General features: G+C 39.4%; 2 protein-coding genes across 3 annotated transcripts in view; one reads left to right on the top strand and one right to left on the bottom strand.

Annotated features, from left to right (window-relative positions):
* Positions 1 to 267: 267 nt before the first annotated feature.
* On the bottom strand, positions 268 to 13,364 carry dnajb1a (DnaJ heat shock protein family (Hsp40) member B1a). Its single transcript, XM_057817400.1, has 3 exons — positions 12,805 to 13,364; positions 6,058 to 6,638; positions 268 to 5,545 (listed from the first exon to the last, which is right to left on the bottom strand). Exons 1-3 carry the CDS (start codon positions 13,025 to 13,027, stop codon positions 5,315 to 5,317), a joined length of 1,035 nt encoding a protein of 344 aa, XP_057673383.1. The 5' UTR covers positions 13,028 to 13,364; the 3' UTR covers positions 268 to 5,314.
* Positions 13,055 to 18,707, top strand: part of LOC130904558 (very-long-chain enoyl-CoA reductase-like) — an 18,852-nt gene continuing 13,199 nt past the window's right edge. Inside the window, exons 1-3 of one of the 2 annotated variants that reach the window (XM_057817401.1) lie at positions 13,055 to 13,351; positions 17,880 to 17,943; positions 18,033 to 18,285. In XM_057817401.1, the coding sequence (XP_057673384.1) occupies positions 18,118 to 18,285 (168 nt within the window). In that variant the 5' untranslated portion in view covers positions 13,055 to 13,351; positions 17,880 to 17,943; positions 18,033 to 18,117. Of the gene's footprint in view, positions 13,352 to 17,825; positions 18,286 to 18,707 lie in introns of those variants that run through there. The other variant, XM_057817402.1, reaches the window with a different exon arrangement.

The following is an 18,707-nucleotide window of genomic DNA, read 5'->3' as shown; positions in this document are numbered from 1 at the left end:
CAACAACGGTCTTACTAGCTCGTATCTGCGTTTAAAAACCACCAAAGGACATTCATTCAGGTGTCATGCTAACAGTAAAGTCTAGTTTAAGCGGCTTCATAGTAACTTTTTATTTTCCTGCAATATTTAAAACGCAATTTGTGAATGCAAATGACAAAATGTGAGGAAAAGCCCGGAAATGCATTTTAACAGCCGTACACTAGATGGCGTCAAAGCCCCTTACAGCACTTCTGTACTGAATGATTCGTAAACACCACAACCATGACATAGAGGTAACAAGACAATTTATTTCCGTTTTTGCAGTTGTCTGGCCTATGAACTATTCATATATCCCAGAGGCAAACATTTTGTGAGAATGCAATAAAACTAGTGAAATTCATAGTGCATAAAATTTAAGAAAATACATCACAATTGAACCAGGTGGTCCTGTCGATGGCGGCAATGCAAATCCAGCCATGAAATAAATCATACCATTATCATTTCATCAGAAGCCACTTGTACAGCCTATTAAAAGTAAATGAAGAAGTGATGGGACAACAGAAGAGTAACCCCTGGTGTGTGTGTATTGCTTTGAGAAAAAAAAATAATTATGTGGTTCATAAAGGACGTGTGTCATTTTGCTGTGGCGCGCCATTAATAACATTTTTTTTTTTTTTTTTTTTTTTTTTAAATAAGTAAACTATTGACTTGTTACGGATTTGTTGGATGGTAACTAAACTGTTTGCTGTTGCTGTGTCTGTTGGATTACAAAAAACACAAAATTACATTACAAAAGCATTTGAGTCTTAATACCGTTTGTTAACATTTGTCCTTTTGAAAGCTTTAAAACAAAATATTTCAGTTCGGCTTGCAGTTCCTAACAAGCAAGCAGTTGGTGAGGCTGTGGTCAACATGAAACATCAAACACTCATCGAGGACATGGTGAGTGAGAAATATGAGGAAAAAGGAACAAACAAAAAAAGGGGCTTCCAGAGAGTGTTGTTGCTGTGAGTTTGACATCTATTGTGGATGTCCATTGATATTGAGGCATATGTTGATGTTACATGCCACAATGTGCACAAAAAATGTTATGAACTCTGTTCATCAGTCTTGGAGCTTGCAGCATTTTCCTAATGTTCAAGGAGAAATTGCATTATGGAAGACATTACAAAGACTTTAGTTCCTCTCCCAAAAAGGAAAAAATGTACAAATGAATCCATTTTTAGTCTGTTATTTTGTATGATTAAACACTTAGGGATTTTAAGTTAAAAAACAGACTCTGAATTTTATTACCATTTTGCTATATTTCAAAACCAAACTCATTTTAGCATTTACAAAGTTTTTAAGCAAATTCTGAACTTTTAAACAACTCAGCAGACAAATTGAGCAAATGAAATTGTGCAATGAGATCATATTTTCAGTAAAGCACCAGCAATTGAATAAATAAGAATTCACAGGCCAATGCTGGGTTTGCATCTTATGAGATTTTCCATCGTTTTTTCCCCCTCATCTTGTTTACCTGTGACAATTTTCGAACTACTAGCCTACAGTGTCAAGTGTTTATGTAATGCGCCAAAACACTCCTTGAGGTATCACCATCATCCCACCACTAATATGTTTACACACCCCTGTTCAATTTCAAATGTGTGTCATATCGAGAAATCTTGGCCATTAACTTGACCTATTGTTCAGTTTTGGAAGACACACTTATATTTTAGTGTGGGGACACACACATTGCAAATGTGTGCACACCCACTTATAACTTAGGCGGTTTATCATTAACCAAACACAATCAAATTCATTTAAAACGGGAGTCAGCAAGCACCTGCCATTTAAAGTGCCCAACATATCCCCAAGTAAGTTCAGGTCTTCCAGATTTTGCTTTTCTGTAAGTTTTCCTTCGGTTGATAATCAAATACTAAAACATTATTTTAACATTTGAGTTAATTAGAAGCGTACTGACTCCCATTTAACAACAGCTTACATTTAAACGCCAGTCAGTAACCCTTTCATATTCAGAATATTGCCAAGATCTGGTTAAGGGTGGCCTTGTAAACTGCAATAACCTAGTATATTTTTAATTAAATTAATTAAAGTTTTTTTCTAATGGGGTGTGTAGACTTTTCATAGGCAATGTATATGACGTAAACAAAACAAAGGCAAGGAAGCCATGGATGAACTTCAATCACAGTCAATGGCACTAAAACATGATTATTCACTGTCAGCCATCCCACTTAAAAGTCACCAAAAAAGTCAAACAACTACTTTTATGACATGACACAATATATTAAAAATATTCTCAACTTTCTTTCCGCGTCCACACATGCCAAATATTTGGCACATGAAGAAAAATCCTTACGTTTTCTTCTAATCAATACCAAATTATTTGAATGCTACTTACAGAACCACTGCAACGAGAGCGGCGTGTATGAGGTAAGCGACATAGTAAACTTAGTCCACTCGAGGTCAGCGATGTTGAAACTCACAGTGTGATATCGTTCATTAAAGCAGAGCTAGCACCTCAGAGAGCGGAAATGAACCCCCCACCCCGTGTCACTTGAACATCACACGGGTGCTTGAGAAACGCAGAGGGTGAAGAGGGCGATTCTTCTTGAAATACTGTAAGGTGCTTTCCACATAAGAGTGCAAGGGCGCCACTGAAATATCAAAATAGTCCTATTGCAAGTCAAATGGTGAAACCATAGAAAGAATGTGTGAATATTTTTATTCTTGAAAGTTTTCTCTTTCTGAACAACTAATATTCTAACTTTCAATTTTGGTCAAGAAACCAAATGGCAGCTTCACTTTTTGTCTGGTAAGTATTACAATTGGGGCTGGGCGATTTGGTCAAAAAATACCCCCCCCCCTTTCATATCATATAATCATATATTAGTTTTTTCAATTGTTTTTTCTAATAAACTGGTGGTTTTATAGAATCTGCAATGAAAATATAAGAAACTAGAGAGTAGAAACACTTTATTCACACATGATGTGAAAGTAACAGAACTCAATACTCTGCCTCTTACAAACTTAATTGAATTATGGAAAAGTAATAAATACTTCACAGTGAAAGTATGTATAAAAATAACTATGATCACAAATTAGTGCCTTTTTAGGAGGTGTATGTGTATATATTATATACGTACACATGTTAATAATAATAATAAAAAGAGCCACTTTCGGGATAACAAAGACACCCTTGGGAAGTTTTCATTTTCAGATACAGTGGTACCTCTACATACGATCGCTTCGACACACGAACTTTTCGACATCCGACGTAAAATTTGACTCGCCATTTGTTTCTACATCCGACGGCATGCTCGAAATACGACGACAATGGCAGCACCGCAGACGAATGCACGGCGGATTTTCTTGTGTGACAAATCAACACTGGTTTCAGAAAAGGTTGGTACAGGTGGTGAAACAAGGAAAAAGTTGACGCTTACCTTCTAAATGAAGATGCAAATGACAGAAAAATATGAGCGTAGGGTGGGCATCCGTGAAATGGCTCAACAATACATCTCCACGGTCCTCCTCCGACCATCGTTCGCCAGTCTTTATAAGTTAAGCTGACAATTCTTATTGTGGTAACATCTCCAGAGAAATCGCCAACTTCGCCACGTTTTTATCATTTATTTCACAACTTATTCAAAACAAAAACACCTTCTGTCTGCCGCAATTGACGGTGTTAAGAAAACATTCAAAGTGAAAGTGAAACTCAAGCTCACCGGTCTGCCTCTGGCACGTCAGCACCGCGGTGCGTTCAGGGTCAGCAAAAAACGTCCGCCACATTAGAACCCGATTCGTTACATTAATAGAGGAATTATTATTATTATTATTATTCCGATTTTGATTTATAATTTATTTGTTTTGCTATGTGTAATTGCCATTTGTAATAGTACCAGCAGTATTTTTTAAGGATTTAGTGAAGGTTTTTGGGCCGTGGAACGAATTAATGGAATTATAATGTATTCCTATGGGAAAATCCTGCTCGACATACGACCATTTCGACTTACAAACAAGGTCCTGGAACGGATTAACTTCGTATGTAGAGGTAACACTGTATTACTAATTAATTTAAGTATGCATCTTCAATAACTAGTGATTAACATTATATTAACATGCAAATTCAATTATAACAAAAATATCGGAAAAATAAATTACCACATTGCATTTACACTACAGTCATTTATAAAAGAACAGCCTTGAGTGTACACTTTGGCCACAAGGGGGCAGCACTTCACAAACTGGTGGAAGAAGAACGCTTTCTTGCTGTTTTTTTTTTTTGATATATGCTGCAACTTGTTTTAGTCCACGCACAAAACAAATATTTGTCATTTATGACAAGAAATTGTGTGGCCTTTGTGTGTTAATATTTATTCTTTGGAGATTTAAATCAATGCTAATTTTCATTAGCGCCTCAACAGCGAATTCCGTTCCGTACATTAGCATTAAGCTAGCGGGCACTTTTGGAAAACGTAATATTTGATATTTTAGTGGTTAGGAAGTGCAATTTTCCTACATATGTGTGTTTAGGAGTACTGTTTACCTCAATTGAAGTATAATAAACATCTTGAAAACCATCAATATTGGATTCTTTCTGGGCGACTGTTCAGAACATTCCATACTACCCAGTTTCAATCAGCACCATGTTAATATTAAACGGCTGATCGCCGAGATCGAACTTATTTCAATCTACGATTCAGACCGTAAAATCACCCAGCCCTAATTACAACTTTACATAGTAGGAATAAAATCCTATGTTTATATTAAGACCTTGTGTGGCCATTAGCGGGTGAGTGTGTAGGAAGCACAAAGTGGGCAAGTGCTTGCATAGTAAGGCGCAGTGTGACTGTGATGTCACATCGCCACAGAGCGCTCGGACTTTCAAAAGTGATTGTAATCAAATCACAAAACCAAGTCAAACACTCATTTTGACCTATCTTATGCATAAAACAGGAAAAAAATGCCATTTGTCTCGCAATATTAAGACTTTCTGCCATCTATTTGTTGTCAGGGCAACCCTATTACTACACCATTGTTGAGTTTCACTCAGCAGACTGTTAAGTGTCTTTAAAGCAATAAACAGTTCCAAGCTTGAGCAGTGTTGGTTCACTCTAACACATTTTTTTCTTTTTCACTGCTGCATTTTGTCCTTGAATGAGGATTAAAAACTGAAGTCACTTCTCTGGTCTTGCGTTTAAGATGTTTTTGTAGATTTTTGTCTTCAAACTGAAGCCAAAGCAGCCCTGAGTGGTTTCAAGACCACGTTTTAAAGTAAACCAAAGTAACAGCACCCTGAAGAACGACGCCAGAAGAGGGAGCGTTGCGGACGTCACGGCGGGAGAACCTGCCTGAGCGCGTCACGAGTGTTTTGGCCAAGCTTGTCGGGGAACTTGACGCAGAAGTCCAGGATCATGTCGCCCCGCTTGTCAGGCCACTTGGACAGCGGCAGGCCTTCACCCACTATGCGCTTCTTGGTGCCCGGCTTCACCACGTCCCGCGACGTCACTGTGATGGTGCGGCCGTCCAGCGTCGGTGCGCTCACAGTGCACCCGCACAGGGCCTAAACAAACGCATCCGCAAATGAATTAACACCAGGGCTGCAACAAATTTTTTATAGTTGCTTAACCCTTGACAGGGCACGCATTTTACTCATTGGTTGACATTGACGGGGCTAGACGTCCAATCCATTTGACTGGGAGAGGCTAGGAGCGAATGATTGCTGTCAGCCATCCTGGTCAAAATGGGTTGGGCGTCTAGCATCATCAGTGGCACTGAAACACGGCCATTCATAGCATGTCCTCCTCGTTTAAATAAAGTGGACATCTATTGTTCTCAATGAGTTAAATACTATGAAATTAAAAGAATTTTTAAAAAATTGCGTGATATTGGGGTGCCATAACCAGAGCATCTTTTTTTATTCATCTAATTCAATGGATTGTATTTTTGTTGCAATTTGTTCAAAAAGAAAGATTTGTTTGCCTTTCTTAACAAAATAGGTAAAGGTATCAATTTTAATAAAATAAAATAAAAATAAAGTTACCGATATTGCACCGGTTCTGGTACTGTACTTACATCTCTGAGTGATATTTTAGCAGGGTAAATAATATCGGAGCCCTCCCTCCTGAACACAGGGTGAGGTTTGTCTTTCACAACAAACACCACGTCGGCGGGAATGTTCAAGGGGGTCTCGTCGCCCTCGCGGGGGAAAGTGATCTTGGTTCCCTCTTTCCAGCCGCGCTTGATGTCCACCGACAAAATCTTGTCCTCGCTGCGCGTGGTGCGGCCGTCGGGGTTCAGTCTCTTACGGGAGATCTTCATCTTCTTGGTGCAGCCGGCAAAGACCTCCTCCAGGCTCACCTTCAGCTCGTGTACCACCGGCGGGTCCTTCTGCTTTTCCCGGGCGACACGGGGGCCGCCCGGCTGAGACTTGAAGGGCCGGTGAAAACTGCCCATCCCGAAGGTGGCGAAGGGGTCGGCGGGGTCCATCGCGTCATCGTTACCGCCGTTCTGTGAGAAGAAGTGGTCGAAAGGGCTGCGGCCTCCGAAGAACTCGGCAAACATGGCGTGGGGGTCACCGTGGAATGTGTAGTTGTACGTGGAGCCGTTGTGGCCCCCGCCACCTCCGCCACCACCGACAGTTGAACCCTTCAGGCCTAAAATAGGAAACAGGAAGCCGTCGTAATCAGCTTTTCCACCACATTTATTTAAAACACTGAGGAAGTTTGTTTGCCATCGAGGCTAGAAATGCACCCCGCCCCTCAGCATTAGTTGCTATTGACAGCGACAGATATTCAATCCATCTGAACTAAACTGCTTTATGCACATTTTTAAACGCCAGAACTGTTTGAGCCAATCAAATGCGAGTATTTCAGATAGTCTGCCATTGTTAGTGACATCAGTTACACCCACAAATTCCTAGGCTATTGTGATATCGATGTTAAATAGAGCTACCACAATTAATCAACAACTGTTATTATTAAATTAACAACTTTTCTGACAGTCGGTTAAACGTTTAGAGACATTGTTGAGCATGTGATCAGAAATTGGGCCGATCTCGCTATTTTTCAGAGAATCGGAATCCGGTGAAAAGGATCGGCTTTTTAATCAATTTAAAAACAAAAACAAAAAAAAAAACACTAGAGCTGTCCCGACTAGTCGACGTTGTCGACGTCATCGATGACGTAAATACGTCGACGGGCAAAACATACCGTCGACGGGTAATGACGGGTTAAAAAAATATATATATATGCGGATAAAGTTTAGAATGGCGGGCGCTCGCGCTGCAAGCGGTTGTTACTAACACCCCCAAGGGGGCCGCTGTTATTTCAATGTGACCGGCATTGTCAGATTGAGCAAAGAGGAAGAAAGTGGGCGAGCGAGAGGGAGTGAGATCGGTGAGTCGGGAAAGTGCGCGCAATGCGCGCGTAGCGCGGAGTTCAGTGGCTGCAGCCCATACTTTTTGTTTTGGTCAATAAAAGTATACAGAAAGAGCCATCCGACGCCTCTCGGTGTTTTTATGCACGCCGCCGCCTTCCTGAGGAGGAAATGGGCCGAACCGACGACGAGCCAAGTGAATCACCGGTTCACTCCTCACTACAGCAGAGTTGAAAACACCGCCAATTACCAAAAAGGGCACAATTGGTGACACGTGAAAGTGGGATAAAGCCAAAAAAGCGAACCAGAATAGCCAGAGCCTGGAATAATTTCAAGGAAAATATGGAGGGTGCCATTGTGTGTACTTTGCTAAACTGAGCTCGCATATCACGGTAGCACGTCCCCTACGAATGAACACTTGAAGCGCCGTCACCCAAGTATAATTTTCGAAGACAACAAGAAACAACAAGCCAGCGGATTGTAAGTCCACACAACTTTCTAACGATTTTTAAAAATGGAAGTTACCATTATGTGCGTCGTATAAACGTGCATTTTTATTTAAAAACAAAAATAAATAATGTATATGTAATATAATTATATGATTTTTTAAAAATTATTACATTTAATAAGATCATGGAAGCTCCCACTTGGGGAAAATATATACATACATCCTGTATATACATAATATAATAAAAATATATATGGAAACAGCACTGGTCTGCTTACTGGAATCCGTGACTGCACTAATGTTAGTTACTTTATATTATAAAATATCATTGTGTATATACAGTGGGGAGAACAAGTATTTGATACACTGCCAATTGGCAGTGTATCAAATACTTGTTCTCCCCACTGTACATATAGTAGTATACTATAAAATTAATACTATATATTTAATTTTTGTTACTGTGAGTATGTGTGCCCCTCATTCAAAATAGTTGTGGTAATATTTCAGTGTGCCCTCTACTTTATCTATTTTCAGGTTAAAACAAACAAAAGTTGAACAGTTTTTCCCCTCTCCCCAAAATGCGGAATGCACACCAAAAAAAGCATCTGAACTCACACAAAGTATTCTGAAAATGGTTGTCCGGGACATTGCAATTCATTTTAACATTTAGAACAATATAGACAATGACATACCACAAAATGAGTAAGAATTGTTTTGACTCCTGTTAAAGAAGTGAAGTCTCAGTGTTTCCGTTTACATTTTTCTTTGCATTAGTTAATGCCAGCATCATTTGACCTCATTGTTTGTGATTTATTATTGATTATTATTACATTGATTTATGTTATTTACTTATACGTTAATAAATAATTTTGGTGTTCCAAAATGTTTTTTTGTGAATTAATAAGCTTCAACAAAAATTTCATTATTAAAGTAGTAAAAAAAAATTTTTTTTTAATTATTAGATTAGGCGACTAATCGTAAAAATAGTCGGCTGACTAATCGGGAGGAAATTAGTCGTTTGGGACAGCCCTAAAAAACACGCACACACACATACATATGTATATACTCAGGTGGCTTGACGTTCTGCTCTGAGACCCCCAATTGGGCCAAATTTCAAAATTGTCCGAAATGCATAATTGGAAAGCTTAAAATTTCTACTTTCTGGGTGGAAGAAAAATTTTGAGCAGGAGGGCATTAAAAATTTTTTTTTCTAAACTACTATATTTCAAATTCCTAAACCCTAACTCGAGGTGAGAGCATGAGAGAGCATAATTAGATCCAAAAACTCTGTGTCGCAGCATGTATCACCAAGTGTCAAAACACAGCTGTGAATGGCCACAGCCAGACTTTTTGGGGATTTTATGGGTGAAGCACGGGAATATGACAAGGGTCGCTCTGCAGAAATCGCAGACATTAAGGGGTGGTCGAGATTTCTTTTTCGCTTTAAACGTTGTTTTTCAATTTTTCCTTTGTTTGAATCGATTATTTATCATCTAAAATATCGGGGAAAATGCGACAGTAAAAACAAAAAACAATTAAGCGATAGTTATGAGTAGAGCTGGGAATCTTTGGCCACCTAACGATTCGATTACGATTCAGAGGCTCCGATTCGATTATAAAACGATTATTGATGCACCCCCCTCCTTTTTTCCCCTCTTTTTAAAAAAAATGTTTTGTACATTAGTTCCAAAATTGTTCAAAAATACTCTCAGGCTAAACCACACTACTATTTCAGTATCAAGTTAACATATAGCAGTAAACAAATATACAAAAATAAGATTAAATAAAAAACTCCAATCCCCATTCTGTATCAGCAGCTTTAAACTACATTCAATTAATTTAATGTTGTGAATCAACCGTTAAATTTGTTAAAATTGCTCCCGTTATTCCATAATTTCCCTTTTGTCTACTTTCGACATGTGAAAGTTTAAAAACTATTTTAAAGATAGATTCAAGTCAATATTTTACCGATTTAGGAGTATTTTAGATAAAAAGTTGATTAGGTTTGCTTGGAAGGTTCGCTACAACAGCCTTGCAGGGAAGTGTACTGCTTTAAGATGGCGGCCGTTTATAACGCCCGCATCTAGCTTTTTGTAGATGTGCTGCTAACACTACCAAATCTATATTACATCTAGTCCTATATAAATGATATCCACCGTAACATTATATGGATGTACTTTGTAGCAGCTTTTCGGCAGCAGTCAGGTATGTTGTTGTGTTTTTTTATCTCGTTGCATGAGTTGAGCTAGAGCCGTGAGTTGAGCATTGGCATTAAGCATGATGTTTAGCTACTCTCGCTCCGTTCCGTCCCGAAGACCGCGCGGCGCGCTGAGTGTTGTGTACTTCCGCTTTACTTCGCATATTTCAATAATCGGAATTTGGATGTTTGTGAATCGTTCTTGAATCTTCCACGGCCGAATCGCGAATAATCTAAGAATCGGAAATTTTGCACACCTCTAGTTATGAGGGAGATATCCGTGACCTATCTACAGACACTATTTTTTTATTGTGACTTAATTTGTTTAAAAGTTTAAAGTATGTGAGTGAATAATTTTTTAAAGTTTTTTTAAACTAAATATTAGACATTAATTAACGATTGTAAGCTAAAAATGATAGATATTTCAAATAATGGATATAATTACTTACCGTCTTTTTATGTCTGGGTTGAAACAAAAGCGGTTGTCTGTAAACGGGAATCTCCAGGGTAAAACAGACAAATTAAAAATAGTTTGGGGGCTTAACGCGCCATGAAACTGCTATGGCAGCATATAGACGTATTGTTCTATCAAACACAACAGTTCTTTTGGCTTAAAATACAGCAGCTTATTTTGAAGAGGGGTGCAAGAGCAGAAACGGCTTTTTCAGCCTTGTCTGTGTTTTCCGCCATATATATAAGGGCTAAGAAGCAGTGTTGGGCACATTACTTTGAAAAAATAATTAGTTACATTACTCGCTACTTCTTCCAAAAAAGTAACTGAGTTAGTAACTGAATTACTCTTTAGTAAAAGTAACTAGTTACCAGGGAAAGTAACTATTTCCGTTACTTTAAAAAGAACTTGTTGTATGTCAAAGAATTTGAAATTTTCTGAGCATTATTCGAGTCAGTGGACTAGATAAGAACAGACAGGTAGTTCACTTGTTAGGTGCTTCAGCAGATTTGAATTGCTTACCACAGATGTCGACAAAAGCTTTGCCCCGGGACATAAATTACACATTACATGCAGGTTCTTTCCTTTAATTTCGACACACTTGAAATAGTGTCTATCTATAGTATCTCCACCTCTTAAAGGACAATTTTTCTTCCAAATGCTCTGCCATCCCGACCCTGTGCATCTGTTTTGCGTGTGTGTGTTTGCCGCACGCGCTGTTCCGGTTTGCTTGTGAAATCACCGGCTCTGATTGGCTTACCACGACACATGACTAACCCTCAGCCAATCACAATCACTTCCATCGCATCTCTCGAGGGGGTGCATTCAGGCAGGCTCGTTTCCCGACAATTCACGTTACCTACAAAGCGTCTGCCGTCCTCAAGATGGAAGCAGAATTATTGCTGGCTGACAGTGGGAGATGGGAACAAGGCTAGCATCAGGTGTAGCAAACACAGAAATGTTACCAAACTTTGGAAAGCATTGTCTAATTGAATGAGCAGGGACAAACAGCTTAGAGTCAGAAGTACATGCGCTATTCTCGAACCTGAACGCACCCCAAGTCTTGGATGACAAATCAACAGAGCAGAGAGTCGACTCGACACGGCTGGTAGTTTCTTCAATTTATTCAGAGTAAGAAACGCACCGCCTTTGACCGTCAGTAACGGTAACGGCGTTGTAACGGCGGAAAAAGTAATTAGTTAGATTACCCCGTTACTGAAAAAATAACGCCGTTACGTTATAAACGTTATTTATAACAGCGTTACTCCCAACACTGCTAAGAAGTAACGAAATAATCCAGAAATAAAATGAAATTGCTAATAGAATAGTATTTTATTGTCATTGTCAGCAAGAGCGTATTGGATTGGGACTCGGTTTGGGCAGATTCTCAAAACCAGGTGACTCAGACGCAAATATATGCGATCGGGATATTCCGAATTGTTGACCATAGTATTCTCTAATTATTCATTTTTTTACATTTCTATTGATTAAAAAAAAAAAAAAAAAAAAAAAAGTTATTTACAAAAAGGGGCAATAACCTTCCATCTTTTCCATCACCATTGTACATTTTTTTTCCATTAAAAAAACTAAATGGGGGAAAGTAAATATTTTGTGATTGTAGACCTTAATGAGAGACATTTTGTACCTAATCAAGATAAGATATTTGCAAACATCTGCTCTTGCTTTGGAGAAGAACGATGTTACTACATTGTAATACTATGCAATTGCATGTTATGTTAAGTCTCAGCGCATATTTTTATTCCAGATATAAAGTAAATCCCAGTCATAACAATAACAGATTTATATATGAACCAATTAGTCAGCTCGTCACAAAAATAATTGTTTGTGGCAGCTCTAGTTTGAAGCCTCTTTAGAAAAAATAAGATGTTCGCTATTTGCCCATTCATGGCACCCGTCAAATGTTAGCTCGCAAGTCAAAGCAAAAAAACCAAAAGGTCTCTGCGGCGACCCCACTCGTATCTCAAGGCAACTCCGCGTACAGTATAAGCCGCCACATGTGTTCTGAGACACATCTTTTTAACGTTAACAGTGACGTGATAAGGACGCATTAAAAAGTGTAACAAAATGGCGGACTTTTATATTGGCGTTCATTCATTCATGGCCAGCGACGTAGTGATGGCGTCATTACTTGGCTCACGTTGGATTTCTTCTCAGTGAAAAGTGACAATTCATGAGAGCGAAAGAGACAAAAACATGATTGCATAACAATTTAGCATGTTAAACGACAACCTTCGCCAGGCTTCTGGTTCATTCGAGAAAGTTCGGAACAGATGATTCATATCATTGGGCACAGTCGGAGAAAATAATGTACTAATAGTAGTTAATTACCTTCTTCGCCATAGCGGTCATAAATATCTTTCTTCTTGGCGTCGCTGAGGACATCGTAGGCTTCTGCTATCTCCTTAAATTTGTCCTCGGCGCCAGCGGACTTGTTCTTGTCAGGGTGAAAGCGGAGGGCCTGTTTCCTATATGCCTTCTTGATTTCGTCGTCCGACGCGCCCTTGGCTATTCCCAGCACCTTGTAGTAGTCTTTCCCCATCACAGCCACCATTTACTTGTCACCCAACTTTCGCGGAAAAAACGAACATTCCAAGTGGAGCCGCCACCGCCTCCTTCTCTCACGGTACACGGCACTCGATTGACAGCTAGCTATCCGGCTAGCTACAGGGGAGAGGGCCAGCCAAACTGGACATAGGGCGATGCGTGAACGACTTTCACGCCAAAGATGAGGCAACAAGTTTTACTTGGATTGAACGAGTAGCAGACGTCATATCTGAATGTTGACCCGGGGCACAGATCAGCCAAGCTGACGTCCCGGGGCCGCCCAAGTCAGGCAGACAGCCAACCGCAGGAAGGAAACTTCTGGAAGAAGCGGGTGATTCAGACTCTCTTGGATCAGCGCGGAGTGAAATGATGCCCTCATGTTACTTCCGGGTTTGTGTGAGAACCAGGAAGTGGGCTCAACTGCTCTTTCATCGAATATTGTCAGCAAAAATCCTATGGGGTTGCCAACTCCTTGAAAGAAAAAAAAAAGGGACACCTCATTGGTAGAGCCCGATAATATGGGGAGAGATTTGTCTCAAAAATATTCTCACAAATATTTGTGGATCTACATATGTGTGAATTGCGGATGTATTTGTGAGAATATTTTTCAGACAAATCTCTCCCCATACGATAACCGTCACCCTTTATTTTTTTCGTATGTGAAAAGTGATTTTTATAAAAAAATTAAAAATTATAATATTACAATAGCAAACGATCAGGGTGTACCCCACCTACTGCCCATCATTAGCTGGGATTGGCTCCAGCACTCCCGTGACTCTTGTGAGGATAAGCGGCTCTGAAAAGGAATGAATGAATATTACAATAATTTTACTCAAACCTGAATTAATTAGGTACATATCTGAGTGATATAAGAACATGGAAACCAATAATTGTCCGCAATGTACAGTGTTTTTATTTTTAAAAAAAGTAAAAAAAAGAATAAAATTAACATCTGTTTTGCTAAATTTAAAAACCGTAAATTTAACCCTTAAGGTCCTGAACCATTGTGTGTGTGTGTTTTTGGTCTTTTTTTTTAACTTCTTTTTTAAATACTTTTTTAAAAAGCGCAAACATAAACTTTTTTTTTTTTTTTTTTTTTTTAACAACTTAGGTGTAGGCATGTGTCGGTATGAGATTCTGACGGAATAATAACGTTAAGCCAAAATATCTGTGGTTACACGGTATTGCAATTACAGCTATAAAATGTTGCTTTGAGATATCTGGGTTTTAAAAAAATCAAATGAACATGATTTTTATTTTTCAAAACATTAGCAAATTGGAACATAAGTATAATGTGAAGTCATAGACTTCATAATGTAATTGATGGGTACGGGGCACGGGCCAATAAATAGGTGGCCTGCATTGTTGGCGAGGAGTCCAAGCTGACCGACTGGAATTACAGACAAAGACCTTTTTTGTTGAAAATTCTTGTGAATAAATGATTAATGAATATATTCTTCATAACTATGGATGTAAAACAGTCTCAATTCTTGGTTAAAAGCAAAAGAGACCGTGCAGGTAGAATTTATTTTACGTAAATATGTCGAATGTGCGCCTCGTCTTTAAGTTCACTGTGGCGCCGCCTTACCGCAACAAAAAGCTTTCTACTTTGAAATTCTTGTGAATAATTGCTTAAATCCCTGAATTCTTTGTAGATATGGTTGTAAAAGAGTCTCGATTGTTGGTTAAAGGCAAAAAAACGTGCAGGTAGCATTTATTTTACATAAATATTGCGAACTATGATGCCCATGCCTTAGCGGCTAATTTCTCCATTTTTTTTTTCACGTTTCAAAATGCATGCATGGTACGAAAAATATAATAACTACCTTGAATCCTCGAACAAATCACTCCGGAGACAATCCTTCCTGTTTGTATTTTGTAAAGCTTTTGTACTTTTTGAACTGAAATCCACCATTAGTTTCCTGTATGCATGTGTTTTATGTGGGCGGCCTCCTGAAGACCAACCAACGTTTTGATAAAGGGTACAATGATGAGTGCAGAAATTGTCATTGGTGATGAAACGTAGTAGTTGCGCAGTGCATGGCCAAGCTGACCCGTCAATAATGATGATGTATATGGTTAAGTTAAAATAAATTGAAAAATAAATATATAAATAAATTACTGAAATATTCTAAATAAAATTAAAATAAATGCAGTCCTTTAGGTGAGCCTAAACCCACAGCCAAAGCTCAACATTACCATCAGATCAGAACAAAAATATTTGGAATTGTTTTCCATAAAAAGCACGTGGGTATGACTTGTATTATGTTTACATTATACACACACTCTGTTTCTCGACACAGTCAGTTGCCAGAGAGAAAAAAAACACATGTTTTACCACCGCGAGACACTCTAAACACACTGGACTTAACTGTCGTAGCTGGTGGGAAACGTTCATGACAGTGTTTATTAACCTTTAATTTTGTATAAATGGGAAATCATATTGGAGGTATTGCCTCCTCGGCAGCCACCCTCAGCAAACTTGTTTTACATGTCGGTTGGCCCTCATCCTCTAAGCCACGGCTGTAACTTTTCTGTAGCTGAAGTATTCCCATACCAGCGATTTAGTTTTCCTCGATGGGATTTGGGGGGGAGTTCAGGCGTTTCACCTCCTCCAGCCATCGTGTAGCACAGCCGACTCACTGACACTGACCTGGCCCAGTAGTATGCACACCCTCTACAGGTAGTCCCCGGGTTACGAATGAGTTCCGTTCCAACACTAGCGACGTAACCCAAATTTCCGCATAAGTCAGAATTAACCTTTTAACTACCCCCAAATACCCTATAAATCTTAAAATAACTATCCCAAAACATCTATAATTTGTCATATTAATCAAATTAAGCAAAAAATAAGATACTATACTTACTAAGGGTGTAACAGTACATGTATTTGTATTGAACCGTTTCGGTACGTGGGGCTAGGTTCCGAACGGAGGCGCACCGAACGAGTTTCTGACGTAATGTAACCCTTACTTTTCGAGGCTCTGTGTCGATCGGGTTACAGTTTCTTTGTGTAGATTATATTTACTCCGTCTTCTCTACTATAATGAGGCCCAACACGGTAGGACAGTATAACCCAGAAACGTCAACGGCGCGACAATGTGGCCGCCGCGAGAACGCACTGCGGCTGCGTGTAGACGCGTCCCAGAAGCGGCTCAACACGACACACGCGTAAAGAATGGCAGAGTTTATTATTTGAGGCGAGGCGTGAGCCTCCTGCATCAATACTACTACCGGTAGCTAGGATCGGGCAGAGTGGAAGTCACTCGTGTAAAAATACGGTGGATCCGGTCGATTTTCAAACTAATATGCAATCGTAACGCACTTTTTGAGTCCATCAGATTACTTGAGTGGTTGATCGGGGCACAGTTGACTTGTCTTTGTTGATTTACTGCTGTCTTCTCTGCTATAATAATAACAACCAACACGGCCCCGTGTTCAGTACAAAACCTTCCTACCACAACAAAACAAGTAGGAACTAATATTCACATAGGAACTAAAGTTAATATACATGAATACTACATCACATTTGTAAAATATAAACACATAATAAAATAAATAATTAGCCCATTTAAATAAAATAAATTGAAATGAGCTAAAACACCTGTAATTAAATAATAAGAATAATACACAGATCCTGCTTACACAATTAAATTGATTTATTTCTGTGTGGCGCTTTAACTTGAGAAAATCCACCAATAAAGCTTTTGAAAACCGTTCATAAAGGAAAAAAAAAAGATTCATTGAGGCATTTCATTTGTAAAATACATGTTAAACTCTTTGTCATTGGGATTGCTTTTCTCTTTAGCACAGGACTTCTTTTTTCTTCTTTCTTTCAGAAAGAAAGCTGACCAATACGTGGGGCAAATTGTTGTTGGATTATCTTTAAATACCCGGTACTTTTTGAGCAGAATTCTAGCTTTGTATAGGCTAATGTTCCTATTGTTGAAAGCACAAAGGTGTGTAATAGACAAATAGCACATTTATATTTTGCATTTTGTTTTCTTACTGTACCAAAAATGAACCGAACCGTGACCTCAAAACTGAGGTACGTACCAAACCGATATTTTTGTGTACCGTTACACCCCTAATACTTACCATCAATGCCGAGAGGTGTTTCTTTTTTGGGGACATGAGCGAAAAAGGATGGTCAAAAAGTTACACTGAGAAAAATACAGAGCTCAAACACACACTCTCCACTGTTATGCGACTGGCGACAAAATGGCAGACGAGACACCGGCATGTTAAAGTCGGAATAACTTAAGTCGGGGTGCATCGTAACCCGGGGACTACCTGTATTGGGACACAGTGTTACCCAAGCTATTCAAACACTCTCCAAGTTAGCAAAAAAAGGGTTAGGGTTCAGACAATGAGGAGTAGTTGGCAGGAATACAATCAGATAAACAATAAAAAGACTGAGATTAATTTAAACACTTCCAACATCTGATGGACATTTTGTCGCTCAGGTTTAGTTGCTTTAAAAGGTAAATACCCGTCTGCATAGAGGACACCATTCATAAAACATTAGAGGTCAGAGGCAGGAAATAATAGGTAAACAGGTGGTCCAGGGGTTACAGGAGGGAGAAAGAAATGAGTGTGGGTGTTGGCATGTCTTCCTTTCACCAGATCATACTTTAAGCAGGCCTGCTAAAGCCAGAATCAGAAGAGGCAGGAGCAGGGTCTTCTAAAGTAGTAGACAGTTGACCCGGGTCCAAGGATCACACGTTGGTATTTGTCACTGGCTCGACTGTGTACTGTATGCGTCATCCCAAGGTTACGGCCGAGCTGCTGTGTGAAGAGCAAATCAGGCGGCTTATATTTAGCCTCGCAAATGGCGCTCTGTGGATTATGTCTTGCAGATCTCCGGTTTCGTCTTCAGCGCCTCTGCCTAGCACAACGGGCGCTTCGGTCCAAGCTACTCAGGTGAGCTCCAGTGTCATGTCCTTCCGTACCGGTTCATCTACCAGACATTTTTTCGCCCCCGCTTTGGTGCACAAACCTCACATCCGAAGGTGAAAGGCAACTACCGAACTACTAGTGCCAGACCCGCGGACCAATAGCTCCGGAGGTTGTTCCACTTGTCGACGCCTGTAAATCATGGACGTCCTGGCTTTAGAAGCAAAGAATGCAAATGGGACAGAGCCCGAGAAGAAGTCTTCATCCAGGCCCAGGCCCAAACCACCAAAAAAGCCCAAGAGAATTGTTTACTTTGAGGTGGAGATCGTGGATGTGAAGACTAAGGAGAAACTGCTTCTGCTTGATAAGGTGAGACCATTGGCCAGGGTCCACTTGTGTTAAATTATTTTAGGATTATTAAATATTTTCAAGTAGTTAGCTTGTGACCACAGATGTTTGAAGTCCTTGACCTAACAGAAATAAAACAGTGGAAGAATGTGGAGCATGTTGTAGGTTCCCTTTAGCACCTTGCAGGGAGGCTTTCATGTTTGTGCTTGGTATGCCGTTTTGAAAAAAGTGCTGTGTGCTAAATATGATGTCATAGTATGAGTATAGCAGGTTGAAAGAATTCAATGAGGTGAATGAAAGAACAACGGAGGACGATAGGCTATAATAGACATCCATTTCTATCAAGAATTCGACAAACTGACCAAGTAAATCCAGACTTTTGCTCAATTAACACATTGCCCCCCATTGAAAATGACATAATCCTTCATGTTAGGTAGAAGTGA

Source organism: Corythoichthys intestinalis, chromosome 16 (assembly GCF_030265065.1).
Source record: "Corythoichthys intestinalis isolate RoL2023-P3 chromosome 16, ASM3026506v1, whole genome shotgun sequence".
In the NCBI taxonomy this organism is placed as follows: domain Eukaryota; kingdom Metazoa; phylum Chordata; class Actinopteri; order Syngnathiformes; family Syngnathidae; genus Corythoichthys; species Corythoichthys intestinalis.
This window is presented reverse-complemented; position numbering and strand designations above follow the sequence as displayed.